The sequence below is a fragment of the Glycine soja genome, chromosome 3 (assembly GCF_004193775.1).
Source record: "Glycine soja cultivar W05 chromosome 3, ASM419377v2, whole genome shotgun sequence".
Lineage (NCBI taxonomy): Eukaryota > Viridiplantae > Streptophyta > Magnoliopsida > Fabales > Fabaceae > Glycine > Glycine soja.
The window spans coordinates 40,839,306-40,863,576 of NC_041004.1; the positions used below are offsets into that span (position 1 = coordinate 40,839,306).

Sequence of the window (24,271 nt, forward strand, 5' to 3'; positions counted from 1 at the left end):
TATACTTTAGGCCTGGACCAAATAAAATCAATAGGTTTTGCCGCGCCTTCTACCGAACTAGAAAGACAATAGCAGCAGCAATAGCACATGACTTCTTAACAGGTCTTGTGGTTCCAAGTCTTCACAGAACCCACATACCAATCTTTCAATTTTCATGGTCACGGTGTGACCCACTACTTTGTTTTCTTTCACTATCATTTCCTTATGTTCACAAAACATTGCCCCCCTCTCAACACCCCCATGCCCCTTCTTTTCCCTATACCACCTTCTCTCTTTAATCCTCGTCGTTCATCTATTTACGCCGCCAAACTATTGGACACCATATAACCATATTGTCAAATCCTTATTTTTGGGTTTCAGACTTGTGTGACACACTTGAAAAAAATGTGTATTTAAGATGTTTTATCTTATATTAGAAAATAGAAAGTGTGCTTTGCTTTATAATAAGTTCTTAAAATGTATTGAAATTTGTTGATTCCATGGTGGGAGAAATTTATATTTACACAAGTGGAACGATTAAAGTGATCATAGTGCTTTTCGGATGTGCCAATGATATGAGAGGATGAAATGGACGTGGTGGGAGTTTGGTTTTGTGGCACTGACCTAATTAACAACTGTACACCTCATATAACCACACAATCCAGACCGCCATTCCTCCTTTTTTTTTTTTTTCTTTTCTTTTCTTTCTCATTAAATTTAGATTTAACTTAACTTCAAAAACTAATGCAGATCATTGTCATCATTTATATACACTATTTTGATTATATCACTATTCAACTCCAACACATCCTCTTGAGTGTGAGATTTATAGGATTAGACATTTTTCATGATCTGCTAACGGCTTGATAATGGGTGATCCGATAGGTCCAACATAAATACTATAAGATAGGATATGATACCATATATTGTTTTTATTATATTTATTTTTTCATATGAACCATAGCAACACTTGAAGTTGTCAATCAATGGCAATGGCGCCTTCAACTTCCAATAGTGGGTCTGGAAAGAAGGTTAGAAAGCCTTATACTATTACCAAGTCAAGGGAGAGCTGGTCCGAGGAAGAACACGACAAGTTTCTCGAAGCTCTTCAACTGTGAGTTCATATTCATAACCATAATGCTGCTTTACTTCACAAAATATTCATTGTTGCTTATTCTATATTGAGTTTCATTCTCTAATGTTGATTCTTTTCGACTTTTGGATAGAAAAAGGTGCACAACTTAACAAATTCGTTGGTCATCTAGCTTTTTTGGTCTAATATATATATATATATATGTATGTATGTATGTATGTATGTATATATATATGTATGTATGTATGTTTCCTCTTTGCTATGAATGTTTGAGAGAAGTATAAAGACATTCTGCTATTGAATTACTGGCTTCTTATATTTTTTGCTATTCAGATTTGACAGAGATTGGAAGAAAATTGAAGATTTTGTTGGTTCAAAAACAGTTATTCAGGTTAGGAAACAGCTCTTCAGCTAGGTGTTCTAATTTCTATCTTCTGTTATGCCATTATGTTGTATCTCTCACAGTCTCACTATTAAGTTGTCTTCAGATCAGAAGTCATGCCCAGAAGTACTTCTTGAAAGTTCAAAAGAACGGGGCAGTAGCACACGTGCCTCCTCCTCGGCCTAAGCGTAAAGCTTCTCATCCTTATCCACAAAAGGCATCCAAAAATGGTTTGATTCTATTCAACACAATGATGTTCTGTTCCTTAAAATCACTGAATGCACATTCTTGACATGATGTTTTTATGGTTTGGCAGTTTTGTTGCCATTGCCAGCTTCCATGGCTTATGTTTCTTCCACTAGTACCCTTCCACCTGGGTATGTCACATGGGATGAAAATTCCTTGCTCATGAATTCTGGATCCAACAAATCAGTGCCTTGTAATGATGAGCTCGCCTATCTTCTTGGAAATGAAGGCATGCATGCTTCTTTTAGTTCTTATATTTACTGGTTCAATTGCTTGTTTGATATGATTCTGCAATGGCTGTACTAAATGGAACTTGTCCACCACTTATTTATGTTATATGACGTTACTGATTCAGCTGATATTGGATCAAAGGGGATAACACGAATTGGTCACAGCAGTCCTAGTGGTGTTGGGAACTCTACTAGAAATCTGCCTGCTACTGAGATGGCAAAACAAGGGAAACAGGCTCAGGTGATTCATGGTAATGATCTTACATGCATTTTTTTTTCATTTGTTTTCATAGTAAAATTATTAGTAACTGGTGGTGATTGTCTCATCTTGACCAAATTTCACAGGTTTGCCAGATTTTGCTGAAGTTTACAGCTTCATTGGAAGTGTTTTTGATCCAGACACAAAAGGTCATGTCCAGAAGCTGAAGGAAATGGATCCTATAAATTTTGAAACTGTAAGTTTAATAGAACTTATCAATATGCATTTTATTTAATAAAACTTATCACTGTGAGTTCAATAAAACAAAGGTCATTCTATGGAAGATAATCATTATATGCATTTGAGGTACCATAAAAAGCTACAGCCTTTGTGCTTAATTTTTATTTCAAGGAAAGGGCGTGGCTCCTTTTGGTTCCGTTTTCCAAGAAACCATTGAAAAAAATAAAAGTTCTTTTGGTAAGATTTTTGAGTGGTTGTCACAACTAAGTTCGAAATGAGAAAGGCCTTGAGCTTTGCATGAACCAGGCAGGTTCTTGTTCACATTTAGTATAATCTTCCAAATCACATTCACAGGGATAAATAATGCAGTGGTTTCTTTTTATGATCTGTTTTAGTTGCGAACTAGTAGACCATTGTTCTTGTTCTCTCTGAACATTTCAACGTCAAAAGTACGAAACACCCTTCCATTTCTGGATCTGGCTTCAATTGGTTCCAATTTCTTTCATAATAAATCGGTCCTCCTGTTCCCCAACTCATACCCCCTCTCCTCCCCCATGTTTGAATGTACTGCAAAAACTAAAAGAGGCTAAAAAGGGACTAATGAGTAAACTAATTATAAACTTTTGATTATCTGTTGACTAAAAATTGACTTACATATATTTGGTGTTCTGCAGGTTTTGTTGTTAATGAAAAACCTCACTGTCAATTTGTCTAGTCCTGACTTTGAGCCAGTTGTAAGTTTCAAAGTAAATCTCAATCATGATTATATGCAATACGTATAGAGATCTGCACTATTTGCACTCCGATAAATTAAGCATGATTGGTGAACAGCCTTTTATGAGGATTGACTGGATTCATAAAGGTGAAATACCAAATCCACGATAAATTATTAGATGGTCAGAGACCATCATTATCCTCATTAATCAATATATGACATGTAATTGAGTGTTATTAATCTTTTCTGGTAAATTGAGTACATGTCGCATAGAAATTGATTGGGACCATGATAATTTCTCCAAATCAACAACATATCTTCCAAATCTGACTTTGCTATCTGTGCCCCATGCGGCCCTTTTCATTTCATATTATATTATTTGTTGAAAATAGAATATGAACTTATGACATGATCCTTGTTTTGGTAAACAAAAAAAATAAAATCTGTACCTGCTAGAAGATACTGATGTCCTTGCCCTGTATCATTTATAACATAATTAAAAGTAATACTTCGAGATAAAATTCCTTGTGAATAGTTGTGATGACTATTGAATGCTAATGTAATCTGCTTCATTTTTGTAGAAAGTAAGGCATGCTCATGAAGTTGTTTTTAACTTGGATGAAAACTTTGTCTTTAAAAGTTGAATGTGAGATTGTAACAGTTCATCTTTATTTGTTTTGTATAGAGGAAGGCCATGTCATCATACGATGTCAATACAAATACAGTAGGAGTTACCGCAGGAATCGACGTCAAGAAGCAGACAAATGATCTATCATGTCAAACAGCTTGACAACCATTAATTGAACTTAGTAAGTGTTTTTCCTCTCATGTTTTGTACCTTTCTTTTGTTTTCCATATCCGTTTGCATTGTAACGTTTCCTATTAATTACAGTTATCAAATTTGGATGGAAGACTGAGGTTTTGCACAACCAGCAGCATTAGCACGCAATGCATTCACTCGTTGTGAAGCTTTGTAAATGCAACCAAAGCATCAGCCTATGTAACCTCAACCAGGATACCAAAGCCAAAAAGATATTCATCAGGTAAATTCTAAGGTGCACAAGGTTTTGTAGTATTGCAGTGATTATAGTACGTGTTAATAGGATGTGGTTTTCAAGTAGACACATGGGCCTAATAGTAAGATAAGTTTGATGATTCAGGTGTATTAAATGGTGGTGGTGGTGGAGATGGTGAGTGGGGGAAGGGTGGGGGGCTAGTGATAGTAGCTTATAATATCAATGTGGTCTAACTTTCAATGTATATGATAAAGAGCATCATAACAGGAAGTGGTCCCAATTTCTAATTCTATTTACTTTTTTAAGCATCAATAATTGGAATGCAAGTGTGAAGTTAACAAGAAAGCAGTTCAATATATGGCCCCTATGTTTTACATCAAAAATCAATTTCCTACAGGATACAGATACTTCAATATAAAATATGAAATTAGACACGTTCAGTTATATTTAACGATTTAAAATTAAATTTACTAAAGAGACATAATAGGCGTGTTTTAGTCTTTTAGATAAAGGTTGTAGGTCCAATTATTTGACATGAGAATGAAGTACCTGTTAAACTATGCAGTAGAACGTAGAACGTAGAACGGTAAGCTTTTCGGGTTAGTACGAATTTTATTGTGCAAAAACCAGCAAGTTTGAAATTTAACAAACCGTTTATTGCATGACAATAATACATGAGGGAAGAGATGAAAAGTAAATGACTGCGTAACCGTTATTTTGTCTACTTTCATCAGTTTTTTCTTACTAGAAAGAATTTGACTAACAAGTTTTTTTGTACTACTAAAAAGAATTTCTTGCAGTAGACAGAATACCACTGAAGAACCGTAAAGAGAGATTTGTAAAAAAAGAAGAAAAGAAGAACCATAAAGAGAGAATCCTCCTTAGACAGATCTTGACTTAAGCAGTTAAGCATTACCTATAACAAATTAACAATAAAATGCTTGCTTCGCACATCACTTGGGAAACCATCATCCGAAGATGGCAAAATGCAAGTACAGTAATGCACGGACGAAAAAAAAAAAGTACAATTATGCAGAATTATAATAAGATGGTGATAAGCGTGGAACTATGAAGGGATGTGTGTGCCTAACATCATTCTTAGAACAGCCACCATCAATTAATTTGTCATAGAGGTTATTTAACTAATTCCTCTACTCATCAAGATATAGAAATTGAGTTGTAGACATAAGAAGAATCTTGTCAATATAAGTAATATAGACAAATCCAATTAGCACTATCTACATTATTAACTCTAAATATAAAACAAAGAGTGTCAGCGCAACGCTTTTTTTTTTTAATATATTTTCTTAACTTATTTCAATAAATTTTATAGTAATTAAGTTTATTAATGGGCCCTTCATTGAAAGTATTAGCCCAAACGTGGACGGGGCCTAGACAAGTCGGAAGCAAAAAAAGAAGCCCACTTAGAAGGACTCTTTAAATATATTTATATTCAACGTATAAAACCTTTGCTGCTGTTCTGCCAAACCCCAAACCCTAGTTTTGTCAGTAGCACACTTCACCCATGGCAGTAGCAGCAGCTCGCCCTATCGTCTCCGTCCAAACCCTAGAGGGCGATGCAACCCCCACCGTTCCTCTTCCCGACGTCATGAAAGCCTCCATTCGGCCTGACATCGTCAATTTCGTCCACTCCAACATTTCTCGCAACAGCCGCCAACCCTACGCCGTCAGCAAGCGCGCCGGCCACCAAACCTCCGCCGAGTCCTGGGGCACCGGCCGCGCCGTCTCGCGTATCCCGCGAGTCCCCGGCGGTGGTACCCACCGCGCCGGCCAGGGCGCCTTCGGAAACATGTGCCGTGGCGGCCGCATGTTCGCTCCCACCAAGATCTGGCGCCGCTGGCACCGCAAGATCAACGTTCAACAGAAGCGCCACGCCGTCGTCTCCGCCATCGCCGCCTCCGCAATCCCCTCGCTCGTCCAGGCTCGCGGCCACCGCATCGAGTCCGTCCCGGAACTCCCCCTCGTCGTCAGCGACACCGTCGAAAGCGTCGAGAAATCCAAAGAAGCCGTCAAAATTCTCCAGAAAATCGGCGCATTCACAGACGCGGAGAAAGCTAAACTCAGTCACGGAATTCGTCCCGGGAAGGGAAAAATGAGGAACCGCAGGTATATCTCTGGCAAGGGTCCTCTCATAGTGTACGGAACAGAAGGTGCTAAGGCCATTAAAGCCTTCAGGAACATTCCCGGTGTAGAGGTGGCAAACGTTGATAGGCTCAACCTTCTGAAGCTGGCACCCGGTGGCCACCTTGGAAGGTTCATTATTTGGACCAAGTCCGCATTTGAGAAATTGGACTCTATCTATGGATCCTTCGATAAGACCTCCGAGAAGAAAAAGGGCTACTTGCTTCCCAGGCCCAAGATGATCAACTCTGACTTGGCCCGTATCATTAACTCCGACGAGGTCCAGTCCGTGGTCAGGCCCATTAAGAAAGATGTTAAGAGAGCACCTCTCAAGAAGAACCCTCTCACGAACCTCAATGCGATGTTGAAGCTCAATCCCTATGCTAAGACCGCTAAGAGAATGGCTCTTCTCGCTGAGAAGCAGCGCATTGTGGCTAAGAAGGAGAAGCTTCATAAGAAGCGCAACATTGTCTCCAAGGTTAGTAACTTTTTTCCTTTAACCAATTATCTTGATTATAAATTATTGTTGATTTTGATAAACTAAATGTTCATTGAGTGCATTGTGGTGGTTAGTTAACTGTTATGTGGAAGGATAATAGAATAGGTTTTAGAAATGGATTCACGTGTTGTGCTGTGTGAGTTTGGATTTACTTAATCAATTTGTTTGTTGATGTTGGTTTGAACTGACATTGGTGGGGTCCTATACCATTGTTGTCAGGAGGAGGCTTCTGCTATCAAAGCTGCTGGAAAATCATGGTATCAAACTATGGTGTCCGACTCTGATTATGCAGAATTTGACAACTTTTCTAAGTGGCTGGGTGTTTCCCAGTAAAAAAATTGAGACCCAAGTCCGCATTAGTAAAATTTTGTTTTGTTACTTTTCTTTGCAGTTTTCAAAGTTGCATTCTTTGTTCATTTTTGTATGTTCTTACTCCGCATATAATTTGAACGTCATATTTGGATTGAAGTCCTAATCCTTTTTTAAATGATATTGAAAGGCTCTTAATTTCCTATGAATTAAGCGCGCTCCCTGTCGTTACATACCTCTGCGTAAAAAACCAATTGAGTATAATGGTAAAAAGTTAACAAATATACTTTTCATGGAGTATGAATGAATTGGAAAAATTTGACTGACATGAAAGAATCCAAGTTTTTGCCAGCCTTTGTAATTTCTGAAAGATGTGTTTAAACTATAGTCCCCACTAGGAGATCAAATAGACAAATACTGACACAAGCAGAGATGAGGGTATACAGTGAGTCCGGTCCCAAAGGTCCAATCAAGTGAATCGACTTCGATATTTTCTAACTCAAGTTTGCCTAAACGTTGGTGTGAGGTCAAACGTTTTGCCAAGGAGTCAGGATCTTTTCTTTTGTGCTTATTTTGCATTAAACTGTTAGATTTATCTTGAAATTCATGTAATAACAATTTGAACGGAGACCAAACATGTATTTAGTATGGTGATATATTTTGCTTCTTTCAAAATTGATGTTTTCGTAACTTATATTTGGTCTAAATGCAAGACTAAACTGCCAAACTGGGTTTGGAAAATGAAATCCATTTACATTTATCCTTTGGTAAAGGAAAAATATGCGGGGAAATAATACAGTAGCAGAATTTAAAGATGTGGATCTCACTAGTTATTTTTAATATATTTTCACTTATTTTTATTTACTTCTTTTTTTTTATCTCAAACAAAACACCGAGAGACGGACCTAGACATGAATGATGGGAAGAGCCGATTACCGATTATCGAAATTAAAATTCATTTAAGCAAAATGTATAACTATCAAATTTTATATATTTTGTGTTTTTAATCTATCCAAGAAAATATAATAAAAATATATTTATAAGGCAATCTAATTTTTTTGAAGAACCAAAATTAAATATTGTTTTTATTAGTTGTTTTATAAAATATATAAATTAGAATGGATGATGTTACTCACTGGAGTCGTGACCAACAACCATTAAAGTAGTTTTTTTTTTTCAGTCTAAAGAAGAAGTAGTTTTTAGATGGCTGGGAAATATTTTTATTGCCAAACTAGCTCACGGACCTAAATATTTTTTTTAAAAAATAAATATACAAAAAAATGAAAAAAATTAAAAGAACTAAAAGATTATTTAAAAAAACTAAAAATGACATTTTACAGTATTAAGTAGTGGAAATATCTTTAAACAAAACTTTTCCATCATCTAAATATCCAGTAAAATGTCAAAAATTCAATATCTTCTACATCAATCAATAATAAATATTAAAACAATTTCCATAACCAAACATCAAATATTTAACACTCAAACACCTTAAACACATTAAGTCCTTTTTTATTTTTCAATTTTCATAATTATTTTATTCTTTTAAGATTAATAAAAAAAGGTATCTATTCGGATTAAATTAGTTTATCCGTAAACCCACAAATTAAACCCGTTTAGCTCATAATTTAAACGAATTCGTCTGTATACGTTCGCATTTAAATTAGTTAGATATTACCGTTTTCACATCCGTGCAAGCTATAAGTTAAACAGACTAATCACATGCCCCAACAAATATACCCAGATGTAATTATACATAGCTATCATTCGAAAACAATAGATCGATACGTCGCGAAAAGACATCGTACATCGCTTCCATGTTGTCATGTTGATGTGTATATACGGATTAAATACATATCACAATAAAACAACGTTCAGTTTTGATTCAAATCAAATCCCCCTCGATCGTCAAAAGAGGACTGTCCAGATTCTACCACTTACTAACTACTAACAATAATTGTGCCCTAGATAAGATAAGATTACTTGAAGTTGAAATCCATTGACGTTGAAACATGCGTTTTATTGTCTCTTAAGATAATGTATACTTTTAGATTTACTCAAATATAAGAGATTTGTGATGATTTGAGATTAAAAAAAATTGACAAAATTTTAAAATATGAAGGATTTTGTAAGGTGAGAAAGGCAGAGAGATAAAGATTTAGAAAAAGGTTAAATTTGGATTTTTAGTCTAAATTCTAGAGTTAAATATAACACGTCTTGAATGATGAAATTTATGTAGAAGAAGGTTTAATAAGTTTAGCTTATGGAGATTTTGAGGGGGAAAATATAATTTAAGTGTTTTATGTAGATAAAAAATGTTTATGGATTTGATTATAGTAATACAAAAATAAAAAAATAATACTTGATTATAACAATTACAAATTAAATGACTAAATTTGAGTAAAATATAAGATTATTAACAGATCAAAATCACGCATGAATCATAATAAATGTAAAAAAAAAAAATACAGACAAGTCTAACTTTACCAAATAATACTCTTAGGGGGAAAAAAACTTTACCAAATAGTACATACAGTTTTATACGAGTATACATTTTCCTATTTCGGGCCAACAAGATGAAATGGAGACAAAATTTATGTTTCATTAAGAATGCATAGTTGTTTCATGTAAGCCTTATAAGTTAAGGCAATGACAGCCGTACGTTTCTACAAGTTGTACTATTTTTATTAAAATAAATAATAGATGTACTGATAGTGTAATTTTTTCTATAATTTTATATAATTATAAATCATATATATATATATATATATATATATATATATATATATATATATAATAAGTTTGTATAACAATTATTTTAAAAGATGTACATAAAATGATTTCTAATTTATTAATACTGTAAAAAGTTTTCATTGAAAGTACATGCTTAATAAAAAAATTATAATGTGATCTATTTTAATATATAGGCAGAGTAACTCAATATAGATATAGAGACAAAATGAAAAACATCACAGAGCATGGTATATGACTCCAAAGAGATATGCAAGTATGATTGGTCACTGAACCACTAACCTAGAATTAGTTCGTCACTAAACCAAGTTGCTTTTCAACCATGGTATCGCAAATTGCAAAGTGAGGTTCGCTTTCATCTGTTGGGCTGACCTGCTTCCATTACGTGGAACGCAAATTGGGCTTTATTCTAATAACTTGGTTTTCGTCCATAAAGGGAAACCCTTGTGCGAACCTATAAATTCTCGAAAACCAAAAGGTGAAAAAATGGACCACATCAACAAATAAATAGCAACTTGCACTAATAAATGTACCCTCCAAAGAAACTTCACTAACACTGAATAATGCTACGGAAATTATTATTATTATTATTATTATAGTTCGAATTACGTCAGCGAATTAATTTGAGAACGAAATTAAGAGACCTCCACTTCGTGTCGGTAAGGTAACACCACCTTATTCATAGCTAAGGCGCTCTTAATTGGCATTATTTAATAAAGTAAGCCAAAGTGGTTCTTGATGTACATATAGATTCAATGCATAATATGTTGTTGTGTTGCGTCTTAATCCCATCCCAAACTATACAGTACCTTTGACTTTATGTATTCAAATATTAAATATTAAATATTAGTGGGATCTTAACATATGGACATTGTCCAATTGTTTGGAGTATCCCACTTGAACAACTTTATCATAGTCCTTTTTACCCCCCCTGATATGCAATATATTTCACATATTTAAAAATATCACACGCACCACGCTTAATTTTATTGGGTTCGAGTCATAAGTAGTAATAAAAAATATATATATGATTTAGACCCAAAAGAACACTCACATAACAAAAATATTATTAATTTGATTTTTTTTTTCAGTATAGTATACTGTTTAAAAGATCTTGTTTTTATCATTTTCATATTTTTAAAATAAAATTTAAATATCAAATAAGAAATACCCTAATTTATCTATTTGATGTTTTGGACGCTGTGGTGAGGGGCAAATTGGTAAATTGAGAAGGCAAAAAGCGGTAACTAAAACCACAAGTACCGCAAAATATTTGATTCCGTACTTGAAACCGCCGTTGGTTTTGTGAGATATTCCATTCACATTCATATGCAGTTATTATTGTTATTCAACAAACTTCATTTATCATTATGCCCCTCTAAAGGATATTCTAGCTATTGGTAGGGTTAAAGTTTGGTATATTTTTGTATTATGATTAAAGTATCAACGTACAAACTAGAGACGATTTATGTATAAAAAAAAAAACTAGAGACGAACCAAATTGAAGATGAATTATACTACACCTCTATATGGATATGGTATCTCAGAAGCACAGCAAATCTGAGACAAATTAAATTAGACTACACATTTGGGAGGGCCTTTCAGATTGCATCTAAAAGATGAGGGTGTTAATGACGGTGTGGTGGAGGCAAAATAATTATGCATGCATTCTGGGTAGTTATTTATATTTTTGTAGCGAAACAAATATCTACAACGGTAAATAAAATTAGATTTATTATATCTAACCGATGAAAATACTGATTAAAAATCGAGTGATTGATTCTTTTGATAATTATAGCATTAAAAACTAAAATAGAATTTATAGGCTCTTAACATTAAAAGTTGACACAAAATTTTAGATCAAATTTATCATAATTATATGTGTTTTAAGTTTCAATAACACATATTCCTTTTAGAAAAATAATAATACACAACAATATCCATCAACAATAACATTTTTATATACAAGATAAAAATATACAATTACTTCAAGTTGATTTTTTAATTGTTTTTTAAATCACAACAGCATTATATTAAACATTTTTCAAAGACTTGTCGTGAACCGATTTTTGATTAATAGTTTCAGTTCTTTGATTGATTTTTCTCTATTTATTTAGACCAAACACTTAACCGGTTTACCGATTTTTCGAGTCAAATCGTCTTATCTAATTTTCAGAAAAATATATAAAAACTTAATAAGATTAGATTGATATATAAATTTATATTTTATTAAAAAAATTATTAAGTCTGTGTAATTTTGAATTTTATAGTTTTAAAATTCTGTAATTGACAAACTCTTGCTAACTCAGCACTGTTAAGTTTCATGTAAAACAAACATTGTTAAGTTTCTGTTAACGGAAGTTAATTCATTGGAGGTATCTCATTTTAGGGTTGTTTTGGAATTTAATGTGGATACAGAAACACATTATCATCATTTAGGAGGTTGATCTTTGAGAAACGTTCCTTACCAAATAAAACATTGTTTGTGTACTGCTTTGCACAAAAGAGATAAATGATAATAGATCTTATTCTAATAACTTATTTTACAAGGTAAATGTAAGTAATTGACTAATTATAGTTATGAATAAAAATTAACTATTAATAGTATATGTATAATAAATTATAAGTGTATTAGCATATACTCCGTTGATATTTTTTTTAAATATCAAAATCCATTATTACTATATTTTCCATTATTCATCACTTTACAGAATAGAAGTCTACGAAAAAAATAACCATACTAATTACAACTAATTAAGAACCTATATATAATAGCTCAACATGGTTTTGGTTCAAGTCCCATCTACTTGTCACACCCTTTCTTACTCTTGGCAAACCTATCGGTTATTAACTTTGAAAGCTCAACAAAAGTAGCGTTTGAAATACCCCACTAGGAAAGAAAGGAGAAGAAAGTGCAAAATGAGACCAAGCTTGTTTTAATTTAGATCTTGCTACTTGCTAGAAAAAAATAAAAATCCAACAGCACCACTAGCGCGAACATGTTAAAGACTTCTTAAACCTGTGATGCTTCATTGAATTTCAAGATTTATGTATATTGAAAAGGAAAAAACACCGTTAAAAGATGTCTTGTGCTTTAAATCCTATTTGGATAAGTTTCTCTATAAATAATTAAATACTTACAAAAAAAGAAAAAGAAAATAAAACAAATTAATTTCTCTCCTAAGTTGAAAATAACTTATACATGAATTAAAATCAGTTTTTGGAGAAGTTAATTAATTTATGCACAAGTCTCCTTTAGTTTATAGAGATCACTTATTCCATTTTTAAGTTTTATCTTTTCTTTTTCTTTTTCTATGAGTACTACTTATGATAACCAGTATCCAAAGAGAGCCTCAAACTCTTACACAACTTCAAATAATTAAACTCTAATAAAAAGAATACTTTATTTTTTAAAACAAAAAGTCAAATTAACTAATAAGATCAAATAATCCAAACCCTAAACTGTAATAAATACAAGGTCATGCATAGCTATTTCCAGTTTTAATCCGACCCTATCACTTATTTGAAGCCTCTCCTGTGTGCCATTGCAGCCACCGCTTGGACCGCATTTGTTGTGCTGCTAAACTACTGTTGTTTGTACTAACACTCGATCACCTTTGAACCTACCTAGAACCTAGCAATTTCAAGTTTAAGTACCACCAAAACACAATTAATTTCAAAATCATTTCCAAAGGTTCATTTCTAATCAAATAAATCAAGGTCCATATATGTTAGTATATAATAAGCCAAATCATGCACAAACTTTTGACCACTGTGTTTCGCTCTTGGTCACAATTCACCAGCCAGTTTAGGGCTACACGGTAATTAAGTTGGTAACACGAGCGGTAGGTGATAGATAAAAGAGCACTTGCACGTTTTACACATTGTGTGTTGGAAATCCCTTGATTTAAAGGTGTTGGAATTTTTTCTTTGACTCTTGATAATATGACATTCATCTTAGAAAAATGAAAATTATATTTTCAAGGGTTCTTTGAAATATGAAAATTAACTAATATCCATTTATTATTCTAGAGAGAAGTCATATCCCTTCACTATATAAATGGGAACTTATGAGGACTTGTGACAAACAAGCAAGTGAGATCCCTCAAAAGTGATAGAGTGAGAGAGTTTTTGTAATCCTCTTCAAGAAAAGAGAGTTATATATTTTTATCATACCTGATGAATGTTTGAGAAATATTATAAACCATTCTATTGGATGATATTGAGATCATAATTTCTTGGTGTTGTTCTTCTTCTCTTGCTCTCTTAATTTATTTTTTTAATTGCCCATCTTAATCACATAAAGAGGGAAATTTATTCTAGGTATTTCCAATAGTGGTATTAGGGCTAGGTTGATTGAAGGAGCTATCATCTTGTGTGATTCAAGATGGAAGGTGTTGTCACTCATGATGGAGATATGTTTAAGCTAACTATTGAAAATAACTCCTATTGGAAGCCGATGATGGAAGACCATTTATATTGCAAAGATTTGCATGAGCCAATAACCCAAAAGGATGAGCCAAAGGGGAAGATCACTGACAAAGAGTGGGAGCTCCAATAGCTATGATTTGAAAATACATTGACCGAAGCTTGTTCGAGCATGTGTCAACTTATAATAATGCATACGAACTGTGGGCAAAACCTGAGTCTATGATTCAAAAGAAAACACCTTGAAACAAAGCCCATCTTGTGAGAAGGTTGGTAAAGTTGGAGTACAAAGATGGCCATAGCATGATTGAGCACTTAAACATTTTCAAGGGGCTTGTGAATCAATTGACGAAGATTGACATGAAGATTGATGATGAATTGCAAGCTCTTCTACTTCTTAGTTCCCTACCGGAGAGTTGGGACACATTAGTAGTTACTCTAAGTAACTCAACCCCTAAAGGGAAGCTCACCATGGATATCGTCATTGATAGCTTGTTGAATAAAGAAGCTAGGAGGAAGGAATGAGGTATGGTTGTCCAATCTGAAGCTAACATTGTAGAAAACCACAGAAAAAGTGAGAATAGCGGAAGAAGTGCAAGTACAAGTCGTGATAAATCTCGACGATGATCTAAATCTTGCTTTTCTACGATTACCTGTCACTACTGTGGCAAACCAGGTCACAAGAAATCTAAATGTCGATATCTCAAGCGAGATAAAAAAATTGGCACTGTTAAGCCAGACCAAATTGATCTGAAGAAAAAGGAGGATAAGAGCATTACAACCATGGCAACAGATCAAGATGACGATGTATTCCTCATTGGAGAAGATAACTATCTTAATGTTGCTTGTGATGATTGTTCATGGATTGTTGACTCGAGTGCGTCTTTCCACGTTAGCCTACATGGAGGATTTTTCTCAACCTATCAAAGTGGTGACTTTGGTACGGTAAAAATGGGAAATTGTGTCACATGCAAAATAGTAAGCATTGGTGACATCACTTTAATGATCGACACATGGCATGAGCTCGTGTTGAAGGAGGTGAGACACGTATCTGACATACGTCTCAACCTTATCTCAATCGGGAAACTTGATGATGTTGGGTTGGTCAATCACTTTGGTGATTGCAAATGGAAACTCACAAAAGGCAGTATGATTGTAAAGAAGATACCTTATATGTCATGTAAGGAAGAATATGCTAGAGAGAAGCCAATGTTGCCCATGGTGACTCAACCATGAAGTTGTGGCATAAACGACTTGGCCATATGAGCAAGAAGGGATTACAGATCCTTGCTAGGAAAAACCATCTTCCTAATGGAAAAGGTCAACTACTTGAATCCTGCACAAATTGTTTGGTTGGAAAACATGTTGAGTATCATTTCAGAAATCAGACAAACCCAAGATGAGAAAACATGTTTTTAACTTAGTGCATTCAGACGTTTGCTCAATGTCTGAAAAATGCCTTAGAGGTGCGTATTATTTTGTCACTTTCATTGATGATCACTTGAGAAGAGTATGGATATACTTGTTAAAAACAAAAGATCAAGTAATTAAAGCATTCAAGGAACGTGAGACCGAGAGAAAATTGAAATGTGTGCGAGTTGATAATGGTGGAGAGTATTGTGGCCCTTTTGAAGCATATTGCAAGACATATGGAATTAAACTTGAGAAGACGTCGCCAAAGACACAACAATTAAATGGTGTGGCTGAAAGAATGAACTTAACTATTGAGGAGAGAGTTTAGTGTATGTTATCTCATGCCAAACTCCCTAAGTCATTTTGGGGAGAAGCTGTGAAGACCGTTGTGGATGTTATCAATCTATCATTGGCAAGTCCTTTGGATGGAGATATCCTAGAGGAAATTTGGTCAGGAAAGAGGGTGTCATACAACTACTTGAAGGTGTTTGGATGTCGAGAATTCATCCACATTCCTAAGGACAAACAAGGAAAGCTTGACTCAAAAACAAAGCAGTATATCTATCTTGGTTCACCAAAAGAAGAGTATAGCTATTGATTATGGGATCCTGTGAACAAGAAAATTGTTAGAAGCAAAGATGTTGTGTTCTTCAAGGACTAGAGCATTGAAGATTTGAAGCAGTCAAAGAAACCTAAATGTAGGGTTAACTCTGATCATGACTCATTCCCCACGGCACACGATGTTTTAAGGGAACAAGTTGTAGAGACAAATCAAAATGAAGTTGATTATGGGTTCGAACACAACGAGACCTCTATGGAGCAATCAACAGAGACAAATAATACAGAACCTATTAAGGCAAAAGTTGTTGAACAACCTCAATTGTGATGTTCCACCAGAGATAAATGTCCCTATAAAAGATATTCCTCAAATGAGTACATGACACTTACAAATGAAGGAGAGCCTTAAAGTTATGAAGAAGCTATGGCCAACAATGATAAAGAAGAATGGGTTAAAGCCATGAATAAGAAATGTGATCCTTGTATGATAACCACTCATATGACCTAGTGGAGTTGCTAAAAGAAAGACGAGCCTTGAAAAATAAACTAGTGTATAGGCTCAAAATTGAGGAGAATAGCTCGAGACCAAGGTATAAGGCTCGAATTGACGTCAAAGGATGCAATCAGAAAAAGGGCATTGATTTTGAAGAAATATTTTCTCTTGTGGTGAAGATGTCATCCATTATAGTTGTCTTGCGTATAGCTGCTAGCCTAGACTATGAGATCAAACAACTTGACGTCAAGACAACCTTCTTATATGGAGATTTAGAAGAAAAGTTTTATATGGAGCAACCTAAGGGATTTGAAGTTTTGGGTAAAGAAAACTTAGTGTGTCAACTAAAGAAGAGTCTTTATGGTCTAAAACAAACATCAAGGCAATGGTATGAGAAGTTTGACTCTTTAATGGCTCAACACAATTTCAAGAAGACTCACACCGACCACTGTGTTTTTATAAAGAGGTATGTTAGTGGTGATTTTGTCATACTTATGCTTAATGTTGATGATATGCTAATCGTTGGGCATGATAAAAAGAAAATAGTTGCCCTTAAATTGGAGTTGAGTAAATCCTTCGCTATGAAATACTTGGGACCAACAAAGAAAATCCTTGCGATGAAGATCACTCGAGATCAATCTAAGAGATTATTGTGGCTATCTCGGGAAGAATACATTGAGAAAGTTCTTGATAGATTTAATATGTACAAGGCCAAGCCAGTTAGCATTCCACTTGTCGGACAATTTAAGTTGAGCAAAAAACAAAGTCCAACAAGTGAGGGAGACAAAGAAGAAATGAAAAATGTTCCTTATTCATATGTTGTTGGTAGTCTCATGTATGCTATGATATGTACAAGATCTAATATTGCTTATGCAGTCAGTGTTGTGAGTCGATTCTTGTCTAATCCCTGGAAGGAACCTTGGGTTGCTATAAAATGAATATTTAGATATCTTCTCAACACAACCAAAAGGTATTTGTGCTTTGGTAAAGGAAAGTCCGTGTTAGAAGGATACACAAATGTGGAATGATTGGAGATGTTGATTCTAGAAAATCGACATTAGGATATCTAACTACTTTTGCAGGGGGAGCTATGTCATGGCAAGTCAAACTTCAAAAGTGTGTGCCTCTATCAATTACCAAGGCTGAATATATTGCAGCTACTGAAGCGTGCAAAAAGATGTTGTGAATGGAGATTTTTCTTCATCAGTTGTGCCATGAACAACAAAATTAGGTGGTGCACTGTGATAATCAAAGTGTCATACGCCTAGCTAAAAATTCAACATTTCATTATCATTCAAAGAACATAGATGTCCCTTATCATCGGATACGAGATATCTTAGAAGAAAATTTTTTACAGCTTAAGAAGGTTCACACCAATGAAAACTGATCTAACATGATAATCAAGGTGATACCAACTAAGAAGTTTGAAAATTGTTATCAAGGTGCTGGTGTGGTGGTGCCCCCTAATTAAGTTGGGAAGGGGGAGATTTGTTACAAATCCCTCCATAATTATGGAACACCACATTCAACAAATCTTGATAACATCAAATGCAGTGAAAAATAAAAGATGGAAATTCCAAGGTTTTGAAATTTCATTTTTGACTCTTAATGATATCACATTCATCTTAGTAAAATGGAGATTACATTTTCAAGGGTTACTGGAAATATGAAAATTAATTAACATCCACTTATTACTCTTGGGAGAAGCCATATCCCTATACTATATAAATGGGGACTTGCGAGGAATTGTGGCAAACAAGCAAGTAAAATCCCTCATAAAATGAAAGAGTTTTTGTAATTCTCTTCAAGAAAAGAGAGTTATATATTTTTATCATACTTGGTGTGTATTTGAGGAATATTGTAAATCATCTTATTGGGTGAGATTGAGATAATAATTTATTGGTGTTGTTTTTCTTCTCTTACTCTCTTAATTTTTTTTATTATCCATCTTAATCATATAGAGAGAGAAATTTATTGTTGGTATTTTCCAACAACACTGAGATTTGTTTTGCCACAGCCAAAATGCTTGGCACTACAATTTGTATCGTCAAATTTAGGTTCTTTAATTCTATATCACCAAACCCTAGCTACGGAAACTGTTTGATTGGTTGGAGACATGGCCAATTTGAATGGCGAGAGACTGTGGGTCGTGGCAAATTGGGTACAAGGGTGTAGTCTTATAACTATCGATGCATCTTACTTATATGCACACCAAATATCTAGTAGTCTAATTATTTATATCAATTTCTTTATACTATGATGTTTTATTGCATTCATTTGTACAAATTGCAGTGCACCCATAAATAGCCCTATCAAACTCAGCAATTACAATGTTTCGATTCTCCATTTCTAGTTTCTTCTTTATTCGTACGAGATGTCAATAAATATGATATTTCGACTAGCTGCTTACTATTATTGTATGTCCACAAAAAGCACGGGCATCGTACTGGGATTTTATTTATCTCGTGTTTGTTATATTTCAACCCCAATGTTTTGAATATCAACTTCAATGTATTACTCGCCAACGTATAAATTTGTGACTTCTAGTCTTGCTAAACTCACTATCTTGTGGCTTCCATGTTAATGGAGGATGACAAATTAATTATATGTTTTAAAATAAAAAAATTTCGTTAAAATGATATTAATACATTTTTATTGTGTTTTTTAATGTATTGGAGGTAGCTTTGATTTAAAAGTTTATATTTTGAATTCCTTAACCAGTACCCTTAAATTTAATTAGAAATATGTACCTTAAAAGAAAAAAATTAATTAGAGTTGTTGATTAAAAATTAATAAAAGATGCATAGTTAAACAATATTATTTTGACATATGTAGTTACATTTTATTACAATTTTAACTATTAATTTTATAATGAATAACTATAATATTTTATCATGTAAAGTAGTATAAATCTTTTATTTAGAGAAGTCAAAATCAAATTTTTGGTTTAGGTCGTGTTCACAAACAATGTGGATCTTAAAATAAACATAAATATACATAATCCAAATACGGTAAAAAAAAAAGATATTTTGTATTTTTTTTCCTACTAATAAACGTAAACTCTAGGCATGCATTAAAACTACAATAATATGGGCGGTAATGCGCATGGATCATGGATGAGAAGGAAACTTTGCTGGTTAACTTGCACAAGAATACCGATAGATACATGTACTTGGGTTTCAATTTTATTACTTTGTTTTGGTAAACATTTTTATTACTTTAGGTTGGCGAATAATAACTACAAATTACTACAGACATTAAAAAAAATTAAAGTCATTCACATTAGAGCAATAAATTTTAATTTACACTCTTTAGATTTTATTATATTTTTATGCTCCTCTGAGCTCTTATGTGATATAAACTTTGAATAATTTCATGCACAATTTAAAACAAGTACAATAATTTATAATCATCTTTCTATATATTAGTATATTACCACATTAATATAATAGTTTCAATCGTCAAGTAATTTTTATTACAGTTATTTGATTATAATAATAATTTTATAGGTATTTTCTTCTTGATCATCATTTTGTCTTTTCAAATATTCTATTGCAATACAAATACAAATATATATTTTGTTTGCTCTTTAATTTTTCATAAACGATTTTAGTTATTCATTTTATTATACATTAGTTATAAAGATGATAAAGCTTTTATATCATCGATCAATAAGTAATTATTGTTAATATGATTTTTAATATAATTATTATAAAGAAATTAACAAACTTACTTTATACAATTGTTTAGGATTAGATAATCAATAAAATTATTTTATGTATCACTATATAATCTATTTTATCAATAAATAAATGTATTTAAGTCTTTACCTAATCCCGTTTTTCTCACAGAGTACTGTAAAAAGAAAGAAACTGTGGAAAAAACTGAAAGGGATGCCAGTTCACTGATTGAATGATATCGTGAGTCCTCAGCAGAATGAAATTGGATCCCAAATTTTATTTTAATTTTAGACACACTATCTCTTAATTAATTACTAATATCACAATGTATTGTTTTTTATTAATGAGATGCATGCGTCAGTCTTATGCAAGTATTTTACTTGGTTCTACTAGGGGCTAATTATATTTCTCATTCTGATAAATAAATAAGAAAAAATGGCAGGAGAAATTGTTTGTCCCGGATAAAGAAATATAGAAACTGAAAAGGGTGGGGAAGAGAAATTACAAATAAATGTGTGGCAAGACTTTAAGAGGAAAAAGAAAAGGAGGCCCAGCATTGTTTCATACAAGAACAAAACCCACGCACTCTCTTCTTCTTTTTTAATCTCACTCTTCACTGCTCTCGCTGCATGAAATTCCGTCCTATATTGTTACACATTCAACAAATGATGTGAATCCCTTCTTGTTGCCGTAGCCTCACACACTCACTTCTTCCGTTGTAACTAACTTTACTTTTCCTTCCAAACGGCTTCTAACAAACTCTCGCCGCGATGTTGGATCTCAACCTCAACGCCGATTCTGCCTCCGACGCGCAAATGGAGAGCTCCGGCAGCTTCAATTCCTCCGTCGTCAATGCCGCCGACACCGACGACTCCTGCTCCTACGGCGACGCCGTCGCCTACAACTTCGCCATCCTCAACACCACCACCACCGCCACCTCCGACGGACCTCCCCTGGCCGCCGCCGGAGAATCCTCCGTTCGCACCATCCAGCTCTTTCCGGCGGTCGAATCGGGAGCCTCGCCGGCGTGGCTGGATTTTTCGTCGAAGGTGGATCAGAACGGTGCTCCGCAGGAGCAGAGGATCTCTCCCCGGCAACCGCCGGTGAAGAAGAGCCGGAGAGGACCGCGGTCGCGAAGCTCGCAATATCGCGGCGTTACATTCTATCGCAGAACCGGAAGATGGGAATCGCACATTTGGTTAGCACTTAGTAATAATCGGTGATGCTTAGTAATTTTTGTAGTAACACGCTACCGTTGCTGAATCCACTGTGTGGTTTTTTTGTTTATGTGCAGGGACTGTGGGAAACAAGTGTACTTGGGTGAGGACGCAACGCAAGTAGAAGATTCGTTTTATGTTAACTGCTTCAGTTTTCTTTAATATCGCTTTCTTTTTCTTTATTTTCTTTTAGGTGGATTTGACACAGCGCATGCTGCGGCAAGGTAATTTGAATTTCGTGATTAGGTGTTTTTGGTTTTGTTTAAGCATAAGAAATATTTCGTACTTTTTTTTTATTATTTTTTTTTGTTTCAGGGCTTATGATCGAGCTGCGATCAAGTTCCGTGGCGTTGATGCGGATATCAATTTCAACGTTAGCGATTACGATGAAGATATAAAGCAGGTTGTTAACTGTGAAGTGATGTTTTTAATTTGTTGCTATTTTTTTTAGAAACTTGAATTGAATTTGTAGTTTGTGGATTTTATGTGCAGATGAGTAACTTCACGAAGGAGGAGTTTGTGCATATTTTGCGGCGACAGAGCACTGGTTTTTCAAGGGGAAGCTCCAAATACAGGGGAGTTACTCTGCACAAGTGCGGGCGATGGGAGGCTCGTATGGGGCAGTTTCTTGGTAAAAAGTGAGAAAACAGAACTATTTGGTTGAATTCAGAGAGGGATGAACTTGATATGCTTTGATCACCTTGCGTTTTAATTTTGTCATTTTTTTTAATTTCCATGTGCGTTAATATGTGAGATTATTTATGTTGATTCTTTTGTTCTTGATAAATCAGAATTTAAGTTGACCAGGGTTTATTGCTTGCTTATAGGTATATATATCTTGGGCTATTCGACAGTGAATTAGAGGCTGCAAGGTTTTACCCATCTAATATCTCAAGACTAAATTCCTTAACATTTTGGATTCCGTATATATACATATATACAGACACACACTTGGTATGTTATTATTGACTTGCTGTATATTAATTCCAGAGCGTATGATAAGGCTGCTATAAAATGCAATGGAAGGGAAGCAGTTACAAACTTCGAGCCCAGCTTCTATGAAGGGGAGGTAATTTCCCAGTCTGATAATGAAGGTACTACTTGTTTACTGTTGAGGATCTTCTTTTATTTATTTATTTCCATTGTTTCATGATCTGCTTATTGATTGATCTATAAACTTGTGGATTAACATTTAACAACACCTTCATTCTGATATTATTCAGATAACAAGCAAAGTCTTGATCTGAACTTGGGATTAGCTCCCCCTTCTTACTCTGATGGTCAAATCAAGAACACACCCAGCAATGGGAGTGGTATGATAACTCCGCACAGCTGGGATAATATCCCTCTCGACAAGAGAGTAATGGTAAGGTTGAGGAGTGTTGTATGGCCGTATGATTGGATTCCTTTGAGTCTGCAATTTTCATTTGTTTCTGAATTAGCTAGCACTTTGTATTGATAGCTTTCATGATATATTTTTCACTTTGCTTAATAGTTTGAGCACTCTGCATCAAGATCACTGACCGTTCAGCCATCTCATCATGGCTTCTCCGTAGCATCTGGGCAACATCCTTCCGTCTGGAATGGTAGCAATTTCTTTCCTATCTACGAGGTGATTGCCATATATTTTCACAGCAATTTCTTTTACCCAATGTTTGCCTTAGTATTACTTATTTTAGTGCTCACTGATCATTCATTTTCGTTTTGTATTTACAGGAAACAGCAATAGAGAAGAGGATGGAAGCTGCTCCAGTGCCAAATTGGGCATGGCAAGTCAAAGGTCCTTATGGCGGGGCAACTCTTACTCCACCCCTCTCTACTGCAGCATCATCAGGATTCCCTTCAACAATATTACCATCAGCTGCGGATACTCAAATTCGTTTTCCAAACATGACATTCCTCCACTCACATTTTCCACCATCAATCACTAACTCCGGCACCATATCCCCTTTCTTCTGCGGTAGCTGAATGCATCGCATTGCATTGCTAGGTAGACCAAATCAACTGCAAATCTTCTTGATTTCACCATATGGTTGACAAACTAGTAGGACTATAGCTACAAGTAGTAATTGAATTGCTTGGTTCCAGAGCTTTTACTATTTGCCACTCTACTAATTTTCTTCAATGTAAAGAAATGCCATGCCGCGATGACATGTTGAACTCTGCTTTTTACTGATTTGAGACTAAGCATTTACTTTGGTATCCAACATTCAGCCTCGGTGCTTTTCTATCTAGAAAATACTTGAAAAGATGAGTTTGATCTTTGAAGAGACGGAATTTGTAGATTTGAAAGCATGCTAAGTTCAATCCGGCTTTGTGGGTCATAGTTGTGATTTTTCTTTGCTTCCGTTAGTTAGTCCTTAGTCGCCAGTAGCCAATGTTTATTATTGCCGACATAACACTATTCACAAATTTTGGCTTGAATCGCTTCACATGGTTATTCTTATATTTAAGGAACAGCAAAGCTGTCTTATGGTCTTTGTTATGATTCCTCCCCTATCCTAGGTCGAAGTTTATATATTGATTTTCTGCGCACGGTAGGACGTCCAAATCACTTTATGTCCCATTCCTATGTACATTGTTAACATTCCATGCTTCTTTCACATTTTTTTAATTTTTACTTCCCACAAACAAAGATCTATAGTAGTGCGTAATAAGCATCATTGTCAGAGAGTTCGGAA

General features: G+C 34.5%; 3 protein-coding genes across 3 annotated transcripts; all 3 read left to right on the forward strand.

The window, feature by feature from the left end:
* Positions 1 to 426: 426 nt before the first annotated feature.
* LOC114407051 (protein REVEILLE 8-like) lies at positions 427 to 5,341 on the forward strand. The gene is made up of 9 exons (XM_028369982.1): positions 427 to 1,093; positions 1,406 to 1,463; positions 1,561 to 1,684; positions 1,771 to 1,929; positions 2,056 to 2,181; positions 2,276 to 2,385; positions 3,044 to 3,115; positions 3,770 to 3,893; positions 3,977 to 5,341. The coding sequence occupies exons 1-8, from the start codon at positions 966 to 968 to the stop codon at positions 3,872 to 3,874; spliced, it is 882 nt and encodes a 293-aa protein (XP_028225783.1). The 5' UTR covers positions 427 to 965; the 3' UTR covers positions 3,875 to 3,893; positions 3,977 to 5,341.
* A 136-nt stretch (positions 5,342 to 5,477) lies between these two features.
* Positions 5,478 to 7,259, forward strand: LOC114407050 (60S ribosomal protein L4-like). The gene is made up of 2 exons (XM_028369981.1): positions 5,478 to 6,720; positions 6,961 to 7,259. Exons 1-2 carry the CDS (start codon positions 5,626 to 5,628, stop codon positions 7,072 to 7,074), a joined length of 1,209 nt encoding a protein of 402 aa, XP_028225782.1. The 5' UTR covers positions 5,478 to 5,625; the 3' UTR covers positions 7,075 to 7,259.
* Positions 7,260 to 20,863: 13,604 nt separating this feature from the next.
* Positions 20,864 to 24,070, forward strand: LOC114407052 (APETALA2-like protein 3). Its single transcript, XM_028369983.1, has 10 exons — positions 20,864 to 21,571; positions 21,668 to 21,693; positions 21,784 to 21,814; positions 21,906 to 21,993; positions 22,083 to 22,228; positions 22,418 to 22,462; positions 22,581 to 22,684; positions 22,814 to 22,956; positions 23,086 to 23,202; positions 23,307 to 24,070. Exons 1-10 carry the CDS (start codon positions 21,144 to 21,146, stop codon positions 23,556 to 23,558), a joined length of 1,380 nt encoding a protein of 459 aa, XP_028225784.1. The 5' UTR covers positions 20,864 to 21,143; the 3' UTR covers positions 23,559 to 24,070.
* The last annotated feature ends 201 nt before the right edge of the window (positions 24,071 to 24,271 follow it).